The sequence below is a fragment of the Panulirus ornatus genome, chromosome 55 (assembly GCF_036320965.1).
Source record: "Panulirus ornatus isolate Po-2019 chromosome 55, ASM3632096v1, whole genome shotgun sequence".
Classification (NCBI taxonomy): Eukaryota; Metazoa; Arthropoda; class Malacostraca; order Decapoda; family Palinuridae; genus Panulirus; species Panulirus ornatus.
Genome location: NC_092278.1, coordinates 37,351,475 through 37,371,614, shown reverse-complemented (window position 1 = coordinate 37,371,614; position 20,140 = coordinate 37,351,475). Strand labels below are relative to the sequence as shown.

The following is a 20,140-nucleotide window of genomic DNA, read 5'->3' as shown; positions in this document are numbered from 1 at the left end:
GTAGCTTTTTTGCAGTCAGATATTTTTTCTTATATCGTTTTGGAATATTCATAGCTATTATTCCAGTGTATATAGACTACCACAAGAGGTTGAAAGAACTCGTACTTTACAGCCTAGAAGAAGGGAAAGATATTATGTGATAATCTATGCATGGCAGCAAACTGATGGTGTCAAGGATAACATCAAATCTGAAAGCATCTTTCTGAGAAAGATTTTTTTTTTCCATACATATTTGTGCCATTTTCTGCATTAGCAAGGTAGCTCAGTTCTCTGTTCTTAATGCTACCTCACTATTGTGGGAAATGATGAACATGAAAAATTTCTTTCTTGCAAAGATGCCTTTAGACCTGATACGTTATTCTAGATGCCATCAGTTTGCTGCCATGTATAGATTATCACATAGTATAAAGCTTTCTCTTTTTTTTAGGCTGTAAAGTTTGAGTTCTTCGAACCTCTTGTTCTAGTTTATATGTTCCAAACCATCCATTCTGCTTAGAAGAATTTGTGAATTTTCTCAAATTATTATTTTTGTTTGACTTTGGCTTGCCGATGGAACAGTATTCTATTTTGCTTCTTGTGCTTGCTGGTACATTAACATTTTTCCATTAGCTTTCTGTCCTTCATTGTGAAAGCTCTCATTTTCATAACTCATTGTTTGGATTCATAGTACTGTCTTATTAATGTGCTCCTTGAATTCAAATTTCTCATCTTTCAGTAACTCCTGCAAATTTTGAATTTTTTTTCACCAACTAAATCTTTCCCTGTTGGGCTTTTAATTTCATCATGTTCTTGTTTATCTACACGTAGATTATGTTCAAATCTTCATACAGCTTTTGTTTGTTTTCCTGTGTCATCTGCAAAACACCTCATTATATTTTCCCTTACACACTGTAGAATGTTGTCTGCTTCAGACATTTCATTTGTTACAACTTTAGTTTAATATTAGTTAAAAACTTTGATCCACTTTCCTGATTCATATTTTATGTCAGCTATTCTAATAAAGCACTGTAGTGTGCTTTAACTACTTATCTTTATCTCTGATACTCATTTCCTCCTTGAACTCCCATTATGGGGTTGGCCACTGCAGAAGGGTCTCCAATTATCCCTGTACTTACATGCCCCCACCACATACTTTAACAGTCAAGAAAACCAGTATACATTCTTTCCTTTGCAATTGCTTCATATATTTCATTGTGAGCTAAAAGTAGAGTTTTTGTATTTTTACCTGGTACAAACCTATGCTGGCCTTTGTTTATTTTTGTTGAATTTATGCTCAAGAATTTTCTTCTATCATTCTGTCATAAGCAATGATTATATGTGATGTAAAGTAAACTGGTCTTTACTCTTCTATTGCATAGATCCTTCTTGGTGCATTTGTGTTATATAATGCCTTTTTGCATGTCTTCTCTACTGGATGGATGAATGCATTGTCTCTGTATTATCATCTTTGTCTTTTTCAGAAATATAATTAGGCTCGCATCAGGTCCTGGTGCTGAGTTCTCATTAAGCTGGTTATATGCTTCATTTATATCACTTTTTTTGTTCTTTGGGATTTGTAAAGGCTTGCTCATCACACAGACTATACCTTTAATTGTTTGTCTCTTCTTTTGTTGAACTCATTGGTCAACACTAGCATATTTTCTTTGGGTCACTTTCATAACTTTCTTTTTAATATAAAATGCAGAATCTCCAATTTTCATGGATTTATGAAAGGTAGTTCAAACCTAGGGCTAGCTTATAATGCTCACCACAATGTATGCAGGCAACATACATAGATTTAAGAAGCTGCATGATAGAAGAGAATGTTGAAGAGATGGGGCTCCATGAGAGTAAAACTTGCTCCCCATGTAGTACAAATAAGTAATTAACACATTTTTGATTCCATGCATGGTTTCGCTGAGCTAGTTTGTTCTTTGAATAGTAGTCTATTCATAGTTCATGGAGGATTGATTTCTTGCTGGGCTCAGATATTTATGTATCATTTTGGTATTTAGCATGGTAGTCTTCCAGACTTACTAACTATTTCTTCCTTGTTGATAGTTTTTCAGTTCATTACTGGCCATGTGTAGGTTGTCATGCATCTTTATCTCCTTTCTGGGCTGTAAAGTTTCAACTCTTTCAAACATCTCATGAAAGTACGTATGTTTTGTCTCCTCAAATTGTTTTTATTTGTGCTTCAGAATCTTCCCTTTTTTTTTTCATTTTGTTTGTTTGGTGACTGTATGACTCAGCAGTATTCTTATTAGCCTGATTTCTTTGTTTTTCTACAGATCTTTCTTGATGGGTAATTCAGTCTTGTCATTTTGTATGGTTCTTCCAATGGTGTCTACAAAATTTCCAGGTATTGAATTCATGTATCTGGCTGCATATCAGCTTTTTACATTGTATTTGGATCCACAACTTTTCTTCATTTGACTGAATCTCTTATTGTTATACAATCTGAAATTTTGCTGATGGAATTGCAGATTTTCAAAATCATGAAATTTTTTTCTTTTACTCATTTCTTCACTGCCTTAAAATCAGAGCTTGTAGACAGAAAAGAATGGCGATCTGTGGTCAAGGCCTCAATGGGTTTCCCTTTATTTTTGCTTTTCTTTTTTTTATTGCGTCAATGGCTTCTTTAGATTGACAGTAGTCTGTTGTATACAGTTGCATAATACTGCTTTCTCAAAGTGAGATGTGTTTAGGTCTCATTCAAAACTTCACTTTTCTTGGCTCAGACTTCATACATCCAGAGAGACTGCTTATATCCTGCTCATCATCTGCCACTTTCAGAGTAGGTGGAGCCGTAATGGTATGCCATGCTTCTAGATCCTGCACCCTTTCTAAACCTCTATAAATACATCCCTTCACTTGCTTAGCGACTGTTTTTTTCTGGATTGATAATTCATTCAGTGTCTACTTTATTGCTATTCATACTCATTAATGATGCCAGTTGTAGCTTCCTTTAACTGATCTCTTGATTTTTTTTTGTTTCATTGTTTCTTAGGTACATTTGATTTCTCTGTAACTCAGCAGTTGTTATTCCATGGTATGTCTTTGATCTTCAACCTCAGCTGACAGTTTCCCTCTTTAACTGGATATATCCTAAGAAGCCTGAATTCTTTTACATTCATCTTTAGAAACATTATTTCATCCATAATAGAGGATATGTGGGTCAGGTATTTGCTTTGAGGAATTTATGTAAGAAATACTTGGAGATACAGAATGATTTGTACATGCTTTTTCTGGATCTGGAGAAGAAGTACGATAGGGTTGATAGTGGTGCTTAGTGGAAGGTGTTATGAAGATATGGTGTGGGAAGAAAGCTATTAGAAGCAGTGAGGAGTATTAGATAGACAGGAGGATGAATGTTTCCAAGTGAAGGTGGGTCTGCAGAAGGGATGCATGATCTCCCCATGGCAGTGTGGTTAGTTTATGGATGGGGTGTTGAGATAGGTGAATGCAAGGATCTTGGCAAGAGGGTCAGGTATGCAGTCTGTTGTGGGGTAGGGTGCTTAAGAGGTGAGTTAAGTATTGTTTACTGATAACACAACTCTGGTGGTAGATTAGAGTCAGAAACTAGAACTAGGTGCTTGAGCTTGGGAGTGTGCAAATGGAGAAAATTAAGAGTAAATGTGAATGAAAGCAAGGTTATTAGGTTAACACTGACGAGAGAGACAGGCTATTTGGGATTAGTTTGAATGAAGAGAACATAGAGGAATCGGATTTTTTTGTTTTTTTTGTTTTAGATATCTAGGAGTGGATATGGCATTGAATGGAACTGTGGGAGTTGTGGTGAGTCATAGGTTGGGTGAGGAGGGTGAAGGCTCTGGGATCATTGAGGAATGTGTTGAAAGAGAGGTAAAGTAGTTCGGATGGTATTGTATGGATGCAAGTCTTGGGCTCTAGATGTGACTACATAGTAGAGGGTAAATGTAATGGATATGAAATATATGAGGACAATATGTGGTGTGAGGAGGGATGATTGAGTAAGAAATGATAGGGTAAGAGTGAGGTGAGGTAATACAAAGATTATGATTGAGAGACGTAGATGCTTGGGTAAGAAATGATATGGTAAGAGTGAGGTGAGGTAATACGAAGTTTATGATTGAGAGACCTGCAGAGGATATGTTCAGATAGTTTGGACCTGTGTAGAGAATAACTGAGGAGAGGTTGAAGAAAGTTCTGGGAGCGTTGAAGAATATGTGTAAGTCGAGAACGTTATCTCAGAAAGCAAAAATGGGTATGTTTGAAGGAATAGTGGTTCCAACAATGTTATATGGTTGCGAGGCGTGTGCAGAGGAGGGTGGATGTGCTGGAAATGAGATGTTTGAGGACAATATGTGGTGTGAGATGGTTTGATCGAGTAAGTAATAATAGGGTAAGACAGATGTGTGGTAATAAAAAGAGTGTGGTTGAGAGAGCAGAAGAGGGTGTTTTGAAATGGTTTGGTCACATGGAGAGAATGAGTGAGGAAAGATTAACCAAGAGGATATATGTGTCAGAGGTGGAGGGAAGGAGAAGTGGGAGACCAAATTGGAGGTGGAAAGATGGAGTGAAAAAGATTTTGAGTGATCAGGGTCTGAACATGCAGGAGGGTGAAAGGCGTGCAAGGAATAGAGTGAATTGGAATGATGTGGTATACCGGGGTCGACGTGCTGTCAATGGATTGAACCAGGGCATGTGAACCATGGAAAGTTCTGTGGGGCCTGGATGTGGAAAGGGAGCTGTGGTTTTGGTGCATTATTACATGACAGCTAGAGACAGAGTGTGAACGAATGTGGCCTATGTTGTTTTTTCCTAGCGCCACCTCATGCACATGAGGGGGGAGGGGGTTGTTATTTTCATGTGTGGCGGGGTGGCGATGGGAATAAATAAAGGCAGACAGTATGAATTATGTACATGTGTATATATGTATATGTTTGTGTGTGTATATATATGTATACATTGAGATGTATAGGTATGTATATTTGCGTGTGTGGACGTGTATGTATATAGATGTGTATGTGGGTGGGTTGGGCCATTCTTTCGTCTGTTTCCTTGTGCTACCTCGCTAAGTGGAGGGGAGAAGTAGGTGATTGAATTGGAAATGAAAGGCTAGAAAGAATAGATTTTGAGAGATCAGGGCCTGAACATGTAGGAAGGTTAAAGGTATGTACGGGATAAAGTGATCTGAAGTGATGTGGTATACATGGGGTGACATGCCACTAGTGTACTGAACCACAACAACTGAAGTAGCTGGGGGAAAGAAGGAAAAGGTGTGTGGGGCTTAGTTGTAGATAGCGGGGCTGTGGTTTTGGTATATTACACAAAACATCTAGAGAATGGACATGAGCAAATGAGGCCTTTTCTTTGGCTGTTCCTGATGCTACCTTGAATGCAGGAAACTGCAAACAAGTATGAAAGAAAGTTGCATATGACAAAACCACACTAAAAGGAACTTATAGACATTTTTTTAAAGAAGCTGAGAGTCATTGTATTCTTTAAATATTTTCATCCTAGTACAATAATAGAAATGTCACGCTGTATTAATGTTACACTCAAAAGAGTCTAAATAAATAACCTTTATATATCTATCTTTTACCTTTTTTGATGCTCCAGTGTTTAGGTTGAATCAAATGCATGCATCCTCCTGGCTTACAAGTAAAAGAAAGAAATGATAATACAGGTTGAGTATCCCTTATCTGAAATACTTGGGACCAGAAATGTTTTGGATTTTTTTGGAATTTGGGATATTTGCATACACCTAATGAGGTATCTTGGGGGTGGGACCCAAGTCTAAACTCAAAATCAATTTATGTTTCATATACACCTTATACACATAGCCTGAAGGTAATTTATACAATATTTTTCATAATTTTGCACATGAAACAAAGTTTGTGTAAAGTAAAACTGAACCACCAGAAAGCTAAGGTGTCACAATCTCTGCTGCCCATGTGGACGGTCTGCAGTTGTTTGGCCTCACCTTCATTCCAGACTCTGAATTTATATGCATATGATAAACTGGTGCCAGCATAGTGTCAGAGCCCAACATGATCAAGTGAGATCCTCTGAAATTATATGCTACTTATATCAAACTGGCACCAACAAGCATCAGAGACCAGCATGGGCAAGTGAGGTCAGGTGTGGAATTTTCCACCTGTAATGTCATGTTGCGCTCAAAAGTGTCAGATTTTGGAGCATTTTGGATTTCATATTTTTTGATTAGGGATGCTCAACCTGTAGTAATAATTTTAGTGAAGCTTCCAGGCACAGGATTAATCAAATCCATACATCCTCATGGTTTACATGTGTATATTTTTTTTGGTGATGCTTCCGTGGGCACAGGATAAATCAGATGCAAACGTTCTACTAGCGTACTTGTGTATCTTAATTTTAGTTATGCTTCTGTGTACACAGACTATATCAAATACATACATCCTCATGGCTCATTTGTGCATTTTGTTTTTAATGATGCTCCCTTTGACATGGATGGAGCAGATGCTCACACATGTACGATATCTCATTTAGAAGTGAAAGCTCTATGGTTGGGGTGTTTTGTTTTCATTCAGGTCTTCAGTTGACTCTTTCATGGAAAACATAGAAAAGGGGAGAAACAAGTATTGCTTTCCATTTGCTCCATAAATGGCTAATGGTAGGATTCATGTGGAACATGCAACACTGCATTTTGTGTATGTGGGCAGAAGTGTGAATGGAGAAGCAAGTCTCATCTAATCTATCTTTAGTGTGTAAACTGAGTAGTTAAGCAGTGTAGTAATATGGAAATAAATTATACATTGAACATAATGATTTTTACTCTCCAGTACTTGTGGTGTTCTTTTGGAGAGTGTAATGGGAGACCTTATCAGCGGCACTGGTGCTGGCTGTGGTAATCACAGATGTTAATTGTCATATTCACTGGTAAGTTCTTTAAACTTGCAGTATCATATTTACATACACATTTTACAAGGATTGCACTACTGAGGTATTTTGCTGTTTCCTTGCCAACTAATAAGTTTTTTCATGACTCCATTCCATGGGAATTATATCTGCACCACAACCTCTTATTTGGCCACTGGAGTTTTCACTGTTAGGTATGATAATCTATACTGCACAAGGGTGTATATATACACATGCTTTCCCGTCATTGAGGTAGCATTAGGAACAAAAGAATAATGCCTCATTCACACACATCCTTTCTAGCTAGCTTGTTTGATACACCAAAATCAGAGCTTACCATCTACAGTAAAGCCTTATAGACTTTCCTTTAACTGCTTCATGTCCTCATTCAGCCCATAAGCACACTGCCTCATGTACACCACACCAGTTCAGTTCATTCTATACTTTGTACACAATCAGTCCTCCCAGTTTTTCCAGTTTCCATGTCTCCCCATTCCCCCTTCTGTCCTGCACTTCTGACACTAAATATAAAATGAATTAAAACAAAAATGTGTACTTGATATAATAAATAATAGAAACCATATGAACACTCACCAAAGATGGTTGAAAAGGCTGCACATCTATGCTGTGTCAAAATATAATGAAGTTTGAGTATTACTGGAAATGTCATGAATTATTCAATAATTTTAACAACGATCTCCCTTTTGACTTCTGCCATCTTTAGTGTGTTCATACAGCACTGTTCATATGATTTCATCTCATTTACAATTACTCCAGGACAGATTTTTATGAAAGAGTCCTAGTGTTATCCAGAACTTTTTTAAAGGTTCCTGCAGCTCAAGGCTGCACTACTAGTAGCAGAGAAGTGTAGACTCCTTTGGAGTGAGAAGTTCTTGGATAACACAGTATTCTTGTTTCTAAGATGTATTTCATATACATATTTTCATTTATTGCTCTATATTTCTACATCCCAATTAAATATTCAAGTACATAAATGAAACAACACAGTTCTCTTTTGCTGGTAGAATTAATCAGACTACACTGAACCAGATCAGGTATTGCCTTTACTAAACCAGTTCCAAACTGTCACAGCTACTTTAAAACAAAAACATGTTAAAGACAACACAAAGCAAAGAAAGCCTATACTTTTTTCATTTGTTTTTTAAGCCTAGTTATATTATACATATCTTTTATATAAAGCCTGAAAATAACTGAAATGATTCAATCTTGCCCATATGATTTGGCCAAAAGAATAGCACAGTCCATCTGCACAGCAGCTGTGCTGTACCTTATCTGTTATTTTCATAAAAACAAACCACCTTGATGATACACAGCCTTGATGTAGTCCCTTATTTATTTCTAACTACTCATACCTTTCTTTAGAAACAGGTACTTTAAAAATCCTTATGAGCTTTGATCAGTCCTTCATGTACATGAGACAAGTTGGAAAGTCCCTTTCTTTTATCAAGTGCTTTCTTTGTATTTGATTATTAGAGCATAAAAATCTTATTTCCCTATGGTTTCGTATGTGCCAACTTTCTGGTTTGAGAATCTAGTCCGCATGCCTCTAACTAACCTTCCTAAATTATGTAGGTGTTCAGTTTTTCTGTTATTCTATTTGAGATTTCTTACCCATTTGTGTGTAATTTGTAGTTTATTTAATGTTCAGTGTGAACTAAATTCTTTAATTTAATATTAGCAAACAACTTGTCTAAAAAGTTATTCAAGGAGCAAAGTCTGTCGTTAGATAAAGCTAAATGATACATAAAACTAAAAAAAAAAAGGTACATAATATTCAGAACAAGTAAATGTTATTTATGTGCATTATTTCCTCTAACAAAAATGTTAAACTGAGTCAGGGAAAATAATTTCATATTTAAACATCTTGTGCATGACTGATAGACACAAACCTAAACTATGGACAAGCAGTTAAATGTTCTCCAAAATACCAGTTCACGTGAGTAGGAGGCACATATAAGCAAATGCTTTCCCCTCAAATCCAATAAGCATTAAATGCATGTGTTCTTGACATTCAGAAAATAGGCTTTGAATCTAACAAATTTCTGACCCTGGATGTGACAAACAAAGACATACCATCCTTCATGCCTTAGTTTAGTTGACCTCAACGGGTGCCAATAGTGTTTTGCATGGTAGAAAAATTTTAGGGTAGGGAGCAACTATCTGTTAGTGCAAATTGTTCTTTTGTTTACCAGTGGTTGGTTTACGGCAGTAATGAGCAACCTTTTATCCAAAGTAAGATGTTATAAATTTTCAAGCACAACCTGGCATTTTATCAGTGAAAAAAAAAAAAATCAGACTTCATATTAATTTGATGCGAATGTTACAAGAAAAGGTTTACAGATAAATAAAAGTTTATTCAGTTGTTCAAGTGGCTCAAAGGATAAAAATGACTAGCAGCATATACATAAATATATCATGAACCCCAAAAACAATACATTTCCATGAAAGGAAAGTTAATACACTAGACTTCAAAACCAAATAAGATCCATTATATTAACTAATGCAATTTCATTTGTTATGAAATAAAAGATCTACATCAAAATTCTTGCTAATGATATTTTGTCAATAAATATACAATATAATGATGTATATTTGGCTCAGAATTCAGCAAGAACTTTTTTCCCTCAACCCAAAAATATCAAAATGAGAAGCATCACAAACAAACACAGCCTAAACTACGTACTTATTCACAAGCTTATATCAAACCATTTTGGGAAGCATTTATATATTTCAAATATACACAACATATCACTTTACTCATACTACATGCAAATCTGATTGTCTAATAACTAACCTTTTATCAAGTATACATTTAATACTCACTGGTTATGTTTGCAAGGTATCACATTATCATTACATTAACTAGACAGTTTCTGGAAGATAAATTTATCTCCAGATATCACCTAATAGAACCTACTGAACACAAAAATTACAGAGTACACTGGTCTAGTTTTCTTAACATTAATAGTCATTTAATTACCTAAACCCCATATGATGAAAGGAGCTTCAAGATAGAAACATCTCACACCTGTTTAATAAAAATTACATGGTTTGTCCAAGGAATGTGATACTGGTAACATATAGCTTTCTGGCAGATATTGAATGATACTAAAATTACAAAATATACTGGTTCATACTCATGAAGGACACTATAAAGTTAATTGTTATACACTGCACACTCACCATGATAATTTTGAATGATGTAATTACCCTGACTGAGTAAATTGACATATAAAACAGGTACAAATGCACCCTATGTCAGCACTAAGGGTGTTAAACTAAACTGTATCCATTGTGGCAAACATCCACAATAAAAAGGGAACACAATGTTCTTTAACCCAAACAAATTCCATGAAAAAAAAATCTAGGAAGTTAATGTATGAATAAATCATTTCCAGAAATACAGCCTAAGAGGAAGTAGGTAACTTCCTCCATAATACTTTCAAGGTCACTTAATGATAGGTAGTCACAAATTTAAAATCTACTAGGTATACACAATATATATTTGCTAAACATAGCATTACCAAGCTTTACTGTTAGGCACATTAACTTTGATCCATTAAGGTTTTGTTCAAATCACGGCCAGTAAACATTTCTGAATCTATTCAAATCAAATAAATTCAAAATGGTAACCTCTCCCTGCCAAACAGCAAGGTGTCCCTGAATATTCTATTAATAAGAAATTATAAATCAACCATCAGTATACAGGAAACATAAATAACCACTTCCAATGAATAAGTATATACTTACAACCTGAAAGCTCTTTAGAAATTTTCTTAACTCCTCTCTATCAAAGAGTGATCAGTCTCATTCACACACATTCATATATACATATAATAATTTAGATGGTGTTAATACAGCTTGGTTTATCACAAGATACATCAATAAGTGCCACGCTTATTTTAAGTTCACTATAAGAGGCAGACATGATAACTAATACCTCAAAAGATTTGTTTGATTTTTTCAGTAATGATTACTTTTCCATAAGAATGCCAACATACACTTAAAGTAGGTACCGTTTTGCACCATTTCTTGCTAAACTGTGGTAATGCCAAGAATGGAGAATCAACTTTGGTGACGTTGTACCATTGTCAGTTAATGAAAAGGAGTACTGTACATCCTCGCTTAGGAACCTTTCACTCTAAAGAAGTCTTGCCATTTCCATGCTACTAAATGCAGCATTACCTTGAAGCTGCAGGATCCTTGTGAAAGGGGTCTTGAGGTTATATTATAATAAAAAAATTAAGGAATATAAATTTCATTGTGTATGAATTATTAATGGTAAATGTGATTTTCTGACCAACTAAATGATTTATTTCTCCTTTACTAAGTAGGTACACCAGAATTAAGCTACCTACTTTGATTCAATATGGAATGTCCCAGAGGTACAAGCAGAACAAAGAACTAAAAAACAAGGCATTATATGCAGCTGAGGTTTAACTTATTCAAACTACGCAATGCCACAACTTAAACAAATTTGAGATAGCACAGTACTTTGAAAAAGGCAGGCAAAGGGGACGAATCAGACATATGAAAGAAAGAACGAACCTGAGAAACCTTATCTGAACATTAGATACTTAAAAAACTTTGCGTGCTTCTTACTTATATCCAGTGCAGTAAGTTTTATTTTACCTAAGAGTCATTTATACAGTTAAGCAATAAAAACTGGGTAATCACTGAGTCAGGTAGTAAACACTATGTAATCATGCAAAAAAGAAAGAGAAGGGAAAAAGCATGATTCTTGTGTTCATTAGCCCTGAAAAGATGGTAGTATCGTAAAGCTATGGGAAGTTAAATTCATGAACACTGAAAAGAGGGCAGCATCATTAAGCTAAGTGCTTGCAAGGAAGTGAAAATATGCTGTTGCCTTTCCTTCCATGTTTTGAGGGATATACACCAGGTGAGAGAGCAATATCTGCCTCAAGAAAGTTCTTAAAAGATGGATTTAGAGATAAACCTTTAAATAGCTTTCAGTATCTGATGATGATAGGGTGGAGGAAGGCTACAGTAGTCTGTTGGCTGTTAAACTTTTCCCATCCGTTTAAATATTCAACTAACTTATCATGCCATTAGTAGCTTGTGGAGGTCTCTTGCATCTCCAGGAAGGTGCAAAAAAAAAAAGTCTGCTATTCTTGTACCCTAAAACCACAATTAAAGGGGTACCTGCACATTTGCTTAAATATTGATCCCACAAAATATGAACAAATTGTTGAATGACCTAGGTGCAGGAAAATACTTGCATATCAGTTGGTGAGGAAAGTGAAGAAGAATAACTTGAAAAATGTAAAGAAATTAGTGACTTGGAGCATGACTTTACAGCTGTTGCATAAAAAGCAGGAAAGCCACCCCCAACACCTTCAGCTTGGCCATTGTTCACTTTGGAGTATTAAGTTACAGCTGTCAAATTTTCTCTGTGCAACCCAAGGGTGGTTGATTATTAGAAATAATGGAGTTTTACAACAAGCAGGATTATCCTTTTTCTGATTGTCAGATTCATCCTCAGACTCACTGCTCATTACTTCAATAACTTTCACCTTTGAAGGGGATTTGGGTTTGATATAAGTATGCCAAAGATCACTTCATGAAATGATGGGCACAAGAGGAACCTGAGTGCCTCCAGTGACTGCAGAAACAGTAAGTTGCTTCTTAGTTCCTCACACTCTTGTGTCTTAGACTGAAGCTCTTTATGTAATGAAGAGAGACAAGCAATTTCTGCTTCCTGGGACTTTAACCTCCCTGAGTGTGCTGTCCAGAATTTCTTGGTTTGTTTGTGTTATTTTGAAAGCCTCCACTGACTGCAGACAGTGGAAGTTTATCTCTGTATATTCTCAGGCATTGCTTTCTTCCTTGGTCCAACTGAAGTTTTTAATATGGTTTGTATGAAGGGGGATCCATAAAATCAAATTGGTGCACCATTTCATAATGGAACCTTGTGACGTGTCAAGAATGACAAACTTACTATGCTGTTCAGTGTCTAAATTTCCTTTAATGCCCATGTGAATCCAAGAAAAATGAATCACAATCCAAAGACACTAAATGATCTGAAACTAATAATTTTGAGAGGTACATCATAATATACAATGTATTTTTGCTGAACTCGACTCCATTCCCATTTCCAGTGGATGGATAAAGTGCAAACAGGCTTGCACCTTTCATGGAAATCATTTTCATAGAACACGGGTCTCCAACACTGAACGCTGGCTAAGGACAAGGATGCCCAGTTTCCTTGCTAGCCTAGCTCTTATTCCACATACGAAAATAATTCCTTGCTGGAATAACAAACTTTAAAGAATATTCAAATAGAATTAGTGGAGAACTAGAAAACATTTAAGAATACAGTATCTGATCAACAGACTACCTGTGAGTTTACACAGTACTAACACCTTCAAAAAAAAACCCAAGACTACCTGAAATGGCAACAAATCATCTTCCTCAAAGGTGCACCAGACCAGCCAGCTGTACAATATATAAAGTAAATGGTTATATGCAGCATCAAAAAAATCAGAAAACAAGGCCCTCATCCAGGAAACATGGTTGCAGACTCAGCTCCAAAGGTTGAAGACAGCCCTTGAAATTGGTATCAGGGCTATGTAAAGTATGTTATCCAATAACTTCCCTAATTACTGGCTGCTTCACCATTATCATGTCCACCACAAAAAGAAAAACAAAATCTATTTGAGGCATCTTGGTATAGGTCTATGAAGTCATCCATCAGCAAGTATACAAATCAGTAACTAACAGCTTAGAGTAATTGTGATTAACCAAAATTTTAAAATAATACCCATTTTGCTCATGATATGTGCACTTCTCAAGCAGCTGACATACCCAGTTATTCATGTACTCAGACTAACAAACACTGTAATGCTCTCCATTATTTTGACTTTTAGAGAGCTTATTACTTTGGTTAAAGCTAAATGAAAATACAACTTGGCACTCTGAAGAGAAAGAAATTTGTTAGAATACATACATTGGTACAAATGATTTACTATGAACACACTCCTTTTCCTTATTGGTCATCACCATGTTCAAAATTTTAACTATATATGTGAATGAACAGTATAAGAAAAAATGCACATAATGTACGATATTACCAACAGTGAAATTAATTCTAACCATACCAACAGTGAAACTGATTACAACCAGAATGTCAGGTATTACGTAATGCCATAATTAAACTGCTATATGGAAGAATGTTACATTCAAAGGTAGACACATGATTCATGATGTGAAAGTTATTGATAGACTAGACTGGCAGAACAGCAGGCTGTTTGTACAACTCTGATTGTTCTAAACTGAAATAATCTGTGGCACTACAGATAAAGGTTGTACAAATAGAAGTGGTCATTTGTTAAACAATAAAAACATTCTTTTGAACAAACTTTACTAAGACTACCTCAGTTTATTCATGACATGCTTCTGTTTGCTCTCGCTGACAGTTTTGAGAAGTCTACAACTGATACACAGATGACCTTCGCGGACCAAACGAAATATTTATCTATCTGATAACCTTTGTTATCAGTGCAAAATTAGTTTTGAATTAAAAAATTTGCAAGATTTTGAAGCTAGAAAAATCCAATCCCTATATAAATACTATCCTTTGTTACTAAAGTACAGTAAAACCTCTGTTATCCAAAATGCTTTGGGGATATCAGCCATTTTGAGTAACAAATTTTTCAATATTTCAAGTTTTTAGGTATTTACAAATTAAAATTTTTTAATATTTTAGAATATCTTACATATTTGTAAATATATGACAGAGGAAATATTGATATACTTATGTAAATAACATCAAAGTCCTTCATAAGTGCCACCTTGGACATGCCCTTAGTCAGTCTCTTGCACAAGTCCATCTTTTTGAGGCTTAAAATGTTCCTCTTTTGCTTCATGCAAGATGTAAACAGTTTTGCGGAGCTGGGAGGAAGCACTGATGATGCCTAAGAGGGATCATTGTCCACAATAATGATCCATGGTGCACAAAATAAACAAAAGGGTAAGACCAGTACACAATGCTGTAGCAGAAAGCACATGGAAAACAATAAACAATCACCAGCACCACAAAACACCTGGTGGAGAGTACATTAATCACTGCAGCATGGTGTATGTGTGATATGAAATATTTCTATATATTTTTTTGTTGTTTTCATAATCAAAATTGAAAACCCTATGTTGTTTTGAACATTTCATTGTCTTGAATTATGGATAACAGGTTTTACTGTAATTCAAATAAGAATAGAGAAGCCCCATCACATCATGCTCTAATTCATCACAAAATAGTAATCTGCTGGGTGTAGAGAAATCTGTTTTATGTACAAATCAAAATTCAAAGTCTTAACTGAATTTATCTATAACATACCAAAATTACTGAAATATTTTGCTATAATTTGCATACAAATGTTGTTTATGATTATAGAAAAACCATATAAAAGTTTCTGAATATGAAAAAGTTGCAGTTGAAAACAGTTTGTCATTCCTGAAACATCAAAAGGTTCCATTACAAGATAGTGCACCAAGTGTTGATTTTATGAAACCCCTTCATATGAACCACATTAGAAACTTAAGTCTGACTAACAGTGAAAACAATGCCTGAAAATATACAGAGATAAACTTCCTGTTTCTGCAGTCACTGGAGGCACTCAGAATGAAACAAAAACAAATCAAGATATTCAGGACAGCACACTCAGTGAGAGGTTAAAGTTCCAGGAAGCAGAAATTGCTTGTCTCTTCTTTACCTGAAGAGCTTCAGTCTAAGATGAGTGTGAGGAACTTTTCCTCCCTTTTTACAGCGATTTCCTCTCCCACAAATAGTCCAATGCACTTGTGTACTGACGGCTCAACACAGCATTCGTCCACATCCTGTGGTTCTGTTCCCTCTTCTCTCAGCTGATCTGTGTCTTGTCTTGGGACAGCTTCCTCTACAAGCTTGGGCTTGGACAGGGTATTTGAGTGGGGTGAATGGGGTCTTGTTGAGTTTGGTGCTTCTGGGACCCAATTTCTGCCCATCTCTGCTACTCGTGGCTCTTGCCTCTCCTTTGGCACTTCTATGGTTCCACCTCTTGACTTGGTGAACATGCTTGATATTACTGTATCATCTGCTTTTTCTTGGCAGCCCTGCATTGCAGGAGTGGCTGGGTCTGCCTCTGGGAAGCTGGGTGTCCTGTTTGGATGTCGAAGCTTCTCTTCTGAACAGTTGCAACATTTGTGCTGGGGATTGGTTTGTCCTTGTGTGGAGTTCTGCTCTCACATCTGGGGTGACTCTAGCTCTGTGTCCTTGCTTGACAGAGTTGAGTCGAGGGCAGTCCAACTTGTGAGCTGTCCCAGGCTGACTTCCAAACTTGGCCCCCTTGCCCTGCACTGTGGCGTTGGGTAACTTTCCCTCTCCTGTGGCTGTTGCTTTGGTTTTTGCTTCAGAGAGCTCGCTGTTTGTGTACCCCCACCACTGGTTGGGCCATGCAATGCTTTGCTGGCTGCTGCATCACATGATTGCTGTGTGGCCATTGGAAGCTTGAGCAAGGGCCATTTTGATGCTTGCTCCTTTCCATGCATGTTGGGGCTTTGGAGCTTTCTGCCTTTTCATGTCTTTCCTGATACCTGTGCCCTGGTGCATTTTGGTGAACAGGTCTTTTGCATCCTTGAAAATTCATAGATGTTTTCCCTTGTCTTTCCTTTTTCAGCTTCATAATTCTCTCTTTATTTCAATGGAGCCTAGCCTTGATATATCTGTGACTGGGAACTTGGGTGGGGGGGAACTTTCATAAATTTCAAAGAATGAATACAACACATGAGTGTATGGGATGGGGTCACTGATTTATAACAAGATGGTTTGCACCTTAATAATGAATCATTGCCAGACTTACAACTCTTCTACCCTTACAGGTCATTTGTACATTACAGTAATATTTTTTCTTTTTTTAATGTGTTGCTGTTATTTGAAGATGCTGTAAATGTGCTGGAGGATGAATATCCAATACATAAAATACTAAAATAGCGGACTGGGGTGACCAGCAATTTATTCTATTAGTTAGTTATATAAAATATGGGACTAGGGTGACCAGAATTTTATTCTATCATTTATTTAACAAATATCTGGACGGCAGCTTGTGGTCACTTTAGCTTTAAATTTTTATCTTTATGTTATAGGATTACAGTAATTGTTAGAACATACGGCTGCATAAAGAGGTTGGGGAGGGAATATGGGCTGGCATGAGATTGTATGAACACAGAAAACAGAGGGTCTATGAAGGACCATAACAATAAACTATAGCAGGGAGAGATAGCTGGAATATGGGCAACTCTAGCATAGTCCTATACCTTTACAGTACTTGTATTTAGAAGCCAGAATAAAATTGTATATATTTGTTCACAAATTGTGATTTACAAGGCAAATCTGGATACAAAGCAATGGCATACACATAAGCAACCATGATATAATGAGGCTTCTCTGTAAATCTATATGTATTTACATATTGCAGTTAAAAGAATTTAATGAAATCATATATCTAACTACAGTGAAAAAAAGTCAAATCACTGCTTTTGGAATTCCTCATGTTTTTCTGTTTCACTGAAGAAATTGGGAAGGCAGTATTGCATAAGCCCCCCTTCAGTTTGATATGGAATGTCATGTTATGACGTGCTGTACTGTAACACAATTAATGATCAATATATAAACAAAAATAATAATTAACATGTAAAGCAAACTACTTTGAAAATTTGTCCTACAAAAAGATTCATAGAATTCAACTATCAATAAGAGTAATGTTATTGCACCAAAAAAAACAAGGAGCTGGAATAAAAAGACAAAATGTCTAAATGAAAAATTTAAAAGAGGACCATTCTTAGCTACTTTTACACATTATCTGTCTGCGTGGACTTGTGATAATGAAGACTTTTTGAACAGTTAATGCACTAATGAATAGTACAGATTTAATTGGGCACTATGATTATAATCTTATGAAGAGATATTTCTCTGATTTGACTGGTGATCCTCATAGTAGTTGAAGTAGTAGTAGACTGTTAAAGATGCTTTGGGGTCTACTTGATGATGGCAACATTTGGCATTGATGAAACCAACTCTGGAAGAATGCAAGTTCAACTTGAAAGGGTAAATCTTATAACTAACTTGAAAAAAGTTTTTAGGGCATTTCAGGGGTAGTGCTACTCCTTCCTTAGCTCTTGGCCTCTTGCCAAACCCTGACTTTACTCCTAAGACATTTTCTAACCATTCTTCCTCTTTACCCTTGAGTTTTCTTTCACCAAGAATATTATCAATCTCTTTCTTCTGATCTTGGTTACATCCACACATGTTTAAATACCCTAGCCTGAGCCTTCTTATCAGCAGTTATAAATTTCTGTTTACACTATAGTACACAGTTTGTCAGGATTAATAGGGTAAGCTTTGGAATCTATATTGCAAACCTATTAATAATAAATTCATTATTGGAAGTTTGCATAAAAGTATTTAGTGCTGGAGAAAGAACCTGACTTATTTGAATTGTGAATCAGTATGAATAGCATAAAAAATTTGAGGGTAAAGTACATATATAATTTAGTTTATAATAGAACTGAAAAAAAGCATGTTTCTCTTACTTTTTGCTTTAACATAATTGGATACATTTTACTCTATGTACGGCGTACTAAAAAGGTTGAGAAAATTACATAAACCTGAAAATAATAATATCCAAAAACAAAGCAAATCAGTGCACTACAAAACAGTAAAGTACATTAATCAATAAGGAATCAATCAAGATGACTCATAACAAGAAGCAACATGTTGCTTCACAACTTTTACAAGAATCTAAATGCATTATCATGCACACAGGTCAAAGTTACCAAAATCCTGTAATGCACATTCAAGCAAATTAATATCATGGACAATTATATTAAAGGTAGCAAAGAGGATGAAGCATTCAGTGGCACACACAATTCACATTAGCAGACAGGATGAAGCGTTCGGTGGCATAAAGAACAATGCAGTTAATAAGTTTTCACACTATTCAACAGGACTACCTCTATCTGCTTCTCACTTTACTTGAAATGCACTTGGTATTTCTCTTTGCATGTATTATTTCCATACATCCACACCACTTTGGTTCTCCTTTTATCAAAAAAATTCTTCATAACACAATTACCCTGATAGTTTCATTCCTCAATCGAGCCACTTATGAGCAGTCCAATTTCAAATTTTCATGTCATATATTTACAACCCAAATGATTTAGTATCACACTAAAGTAGGTTGCATCAATGAGTAAGTTTAGAGAAATTATCAGAAGGATATACTACTACTAGAGAAGAAAGAAATTGAAAAACGGCCATTTTTTCATAGCAGATAACACTACAAACTTTAACTAGATGAACAATGACAGATTCAGATTCAACAGTTCAGTCAATTTCATGAATGTGCCAGGAAAAGAAGAAATAATGAGACAGAGTGAAGAGTAGGAAAGGAGTGGTATGCTTTTAGGGAAACTGTGCTTACGTTTGTGGGTAAAGTGTGATGCATGTGGAGGTTGGAATGGGGACATATGAGAAAGGATAGCAAGTGTTGGGATAAGTAAGTTAAAATGCTTGTGGAAAAGAAAAATTTTGTGTATGGATACTATCTACAGAGATGGGATGCATGTGAATACGAACGGTACAAGTGAAAGCTGCAAGAACTTGGAAAAAGGACAAATGAGAGATGGGGAAAACTACTGAATAACCTGAGGGAGAATAAACAATATAAATGTAAGATCTGAAAAAAGGCAAATGAGAGATGGGAAAATGTATTGGATAACTTGAGGGAATAAAACAGTATTTTGGAGGGAGGCAAATAGTGTGGGGAAATGAGAACAACAGAAGCAATAATGAGGAAAAGGTAACAGGTAAAAATGAAGTAAAGGTAAGATGCAGCATGTATTTGAAAGATCGGTTGAATGTCTTAAATGAGAAGGTGGCAGATCTAGTGCGTCTGGGATGAGGTAGCATGCAGAGTGAAAAAGTTACAGCAAATGAAAAGAGGAGAATATAATTAAGGGTAGAAAGTGGCTGGAGTACATGGGATTGCAGATGAATTTTCCAAGAAGGAGGATGACAGTTTTGTTCATTGGTTAACTGGGCTATTAGGCTATAAAACACTCATATGGCTCAAGGTAAGGAGTCAAAGGACAAAAATGCATGCAAAATGCCTTTATATAAAGGCATAAAGGACAAGAGTGAATGCTTGAATTAGAGGTACTAGTCTGTTGAGTGTACTTGGCAATGTTTATGGGAGGTGACTGAGAG

The 20,140-nt window shown here is 36.0% G+C and overlaps 2 protein-coding genes across 6 annotated transcripts in view; one reads left to right on the top strand and one right to left on the bottom strand.

Annotated features, from left to right (window-relative positions):
- Fnta (farnesyl transferase alpha) overlaps nt 1-9,071 on the top strand; it is a 92,130-nt gene extending 83,059 nt beyond the window's left edge. For all 4 annotated transcript variants that reach the window (XM_071693483.1, XM_071693482.1, XM_071693481.1 and 1 more), the window contains one exon: nt 6,786-9,071. In XM_071693483.1, coding sequence (XP_071549584.1) covers nt 6,786-6,867 — 82 coding nt within the window. In that variant the 3' untranslated portion in view covers nt 6,868-9,071. The remainder of the gene's footprint in view (nt 1-6,785) is intronic.
- Nucleotides 9,072-9,221: 150 nt separating this feature from the next.
- Nucleotides 9,222-20,140, bottom strand: part of Tsp97E (Tetraspanin 97E) — a 40,914-nt gene continuing 29,995 nt past the window's right edge. For both annotated transcript variants that reach the window (XM_071693486.1, XM_071693484.1), the window contains one exon: nt 9,222-17,951. Coding sequence is in view for 1 of the 2 variants with exons in the window: in XM_071693484.1 (XP_071549585.1) it covers nt 17,865-17,951 (87 nt within the window). In the remaining variant the exon portion in view is untranslated. The remainder of the gene's footprint in view (nt 17,952-20,140) is intronic.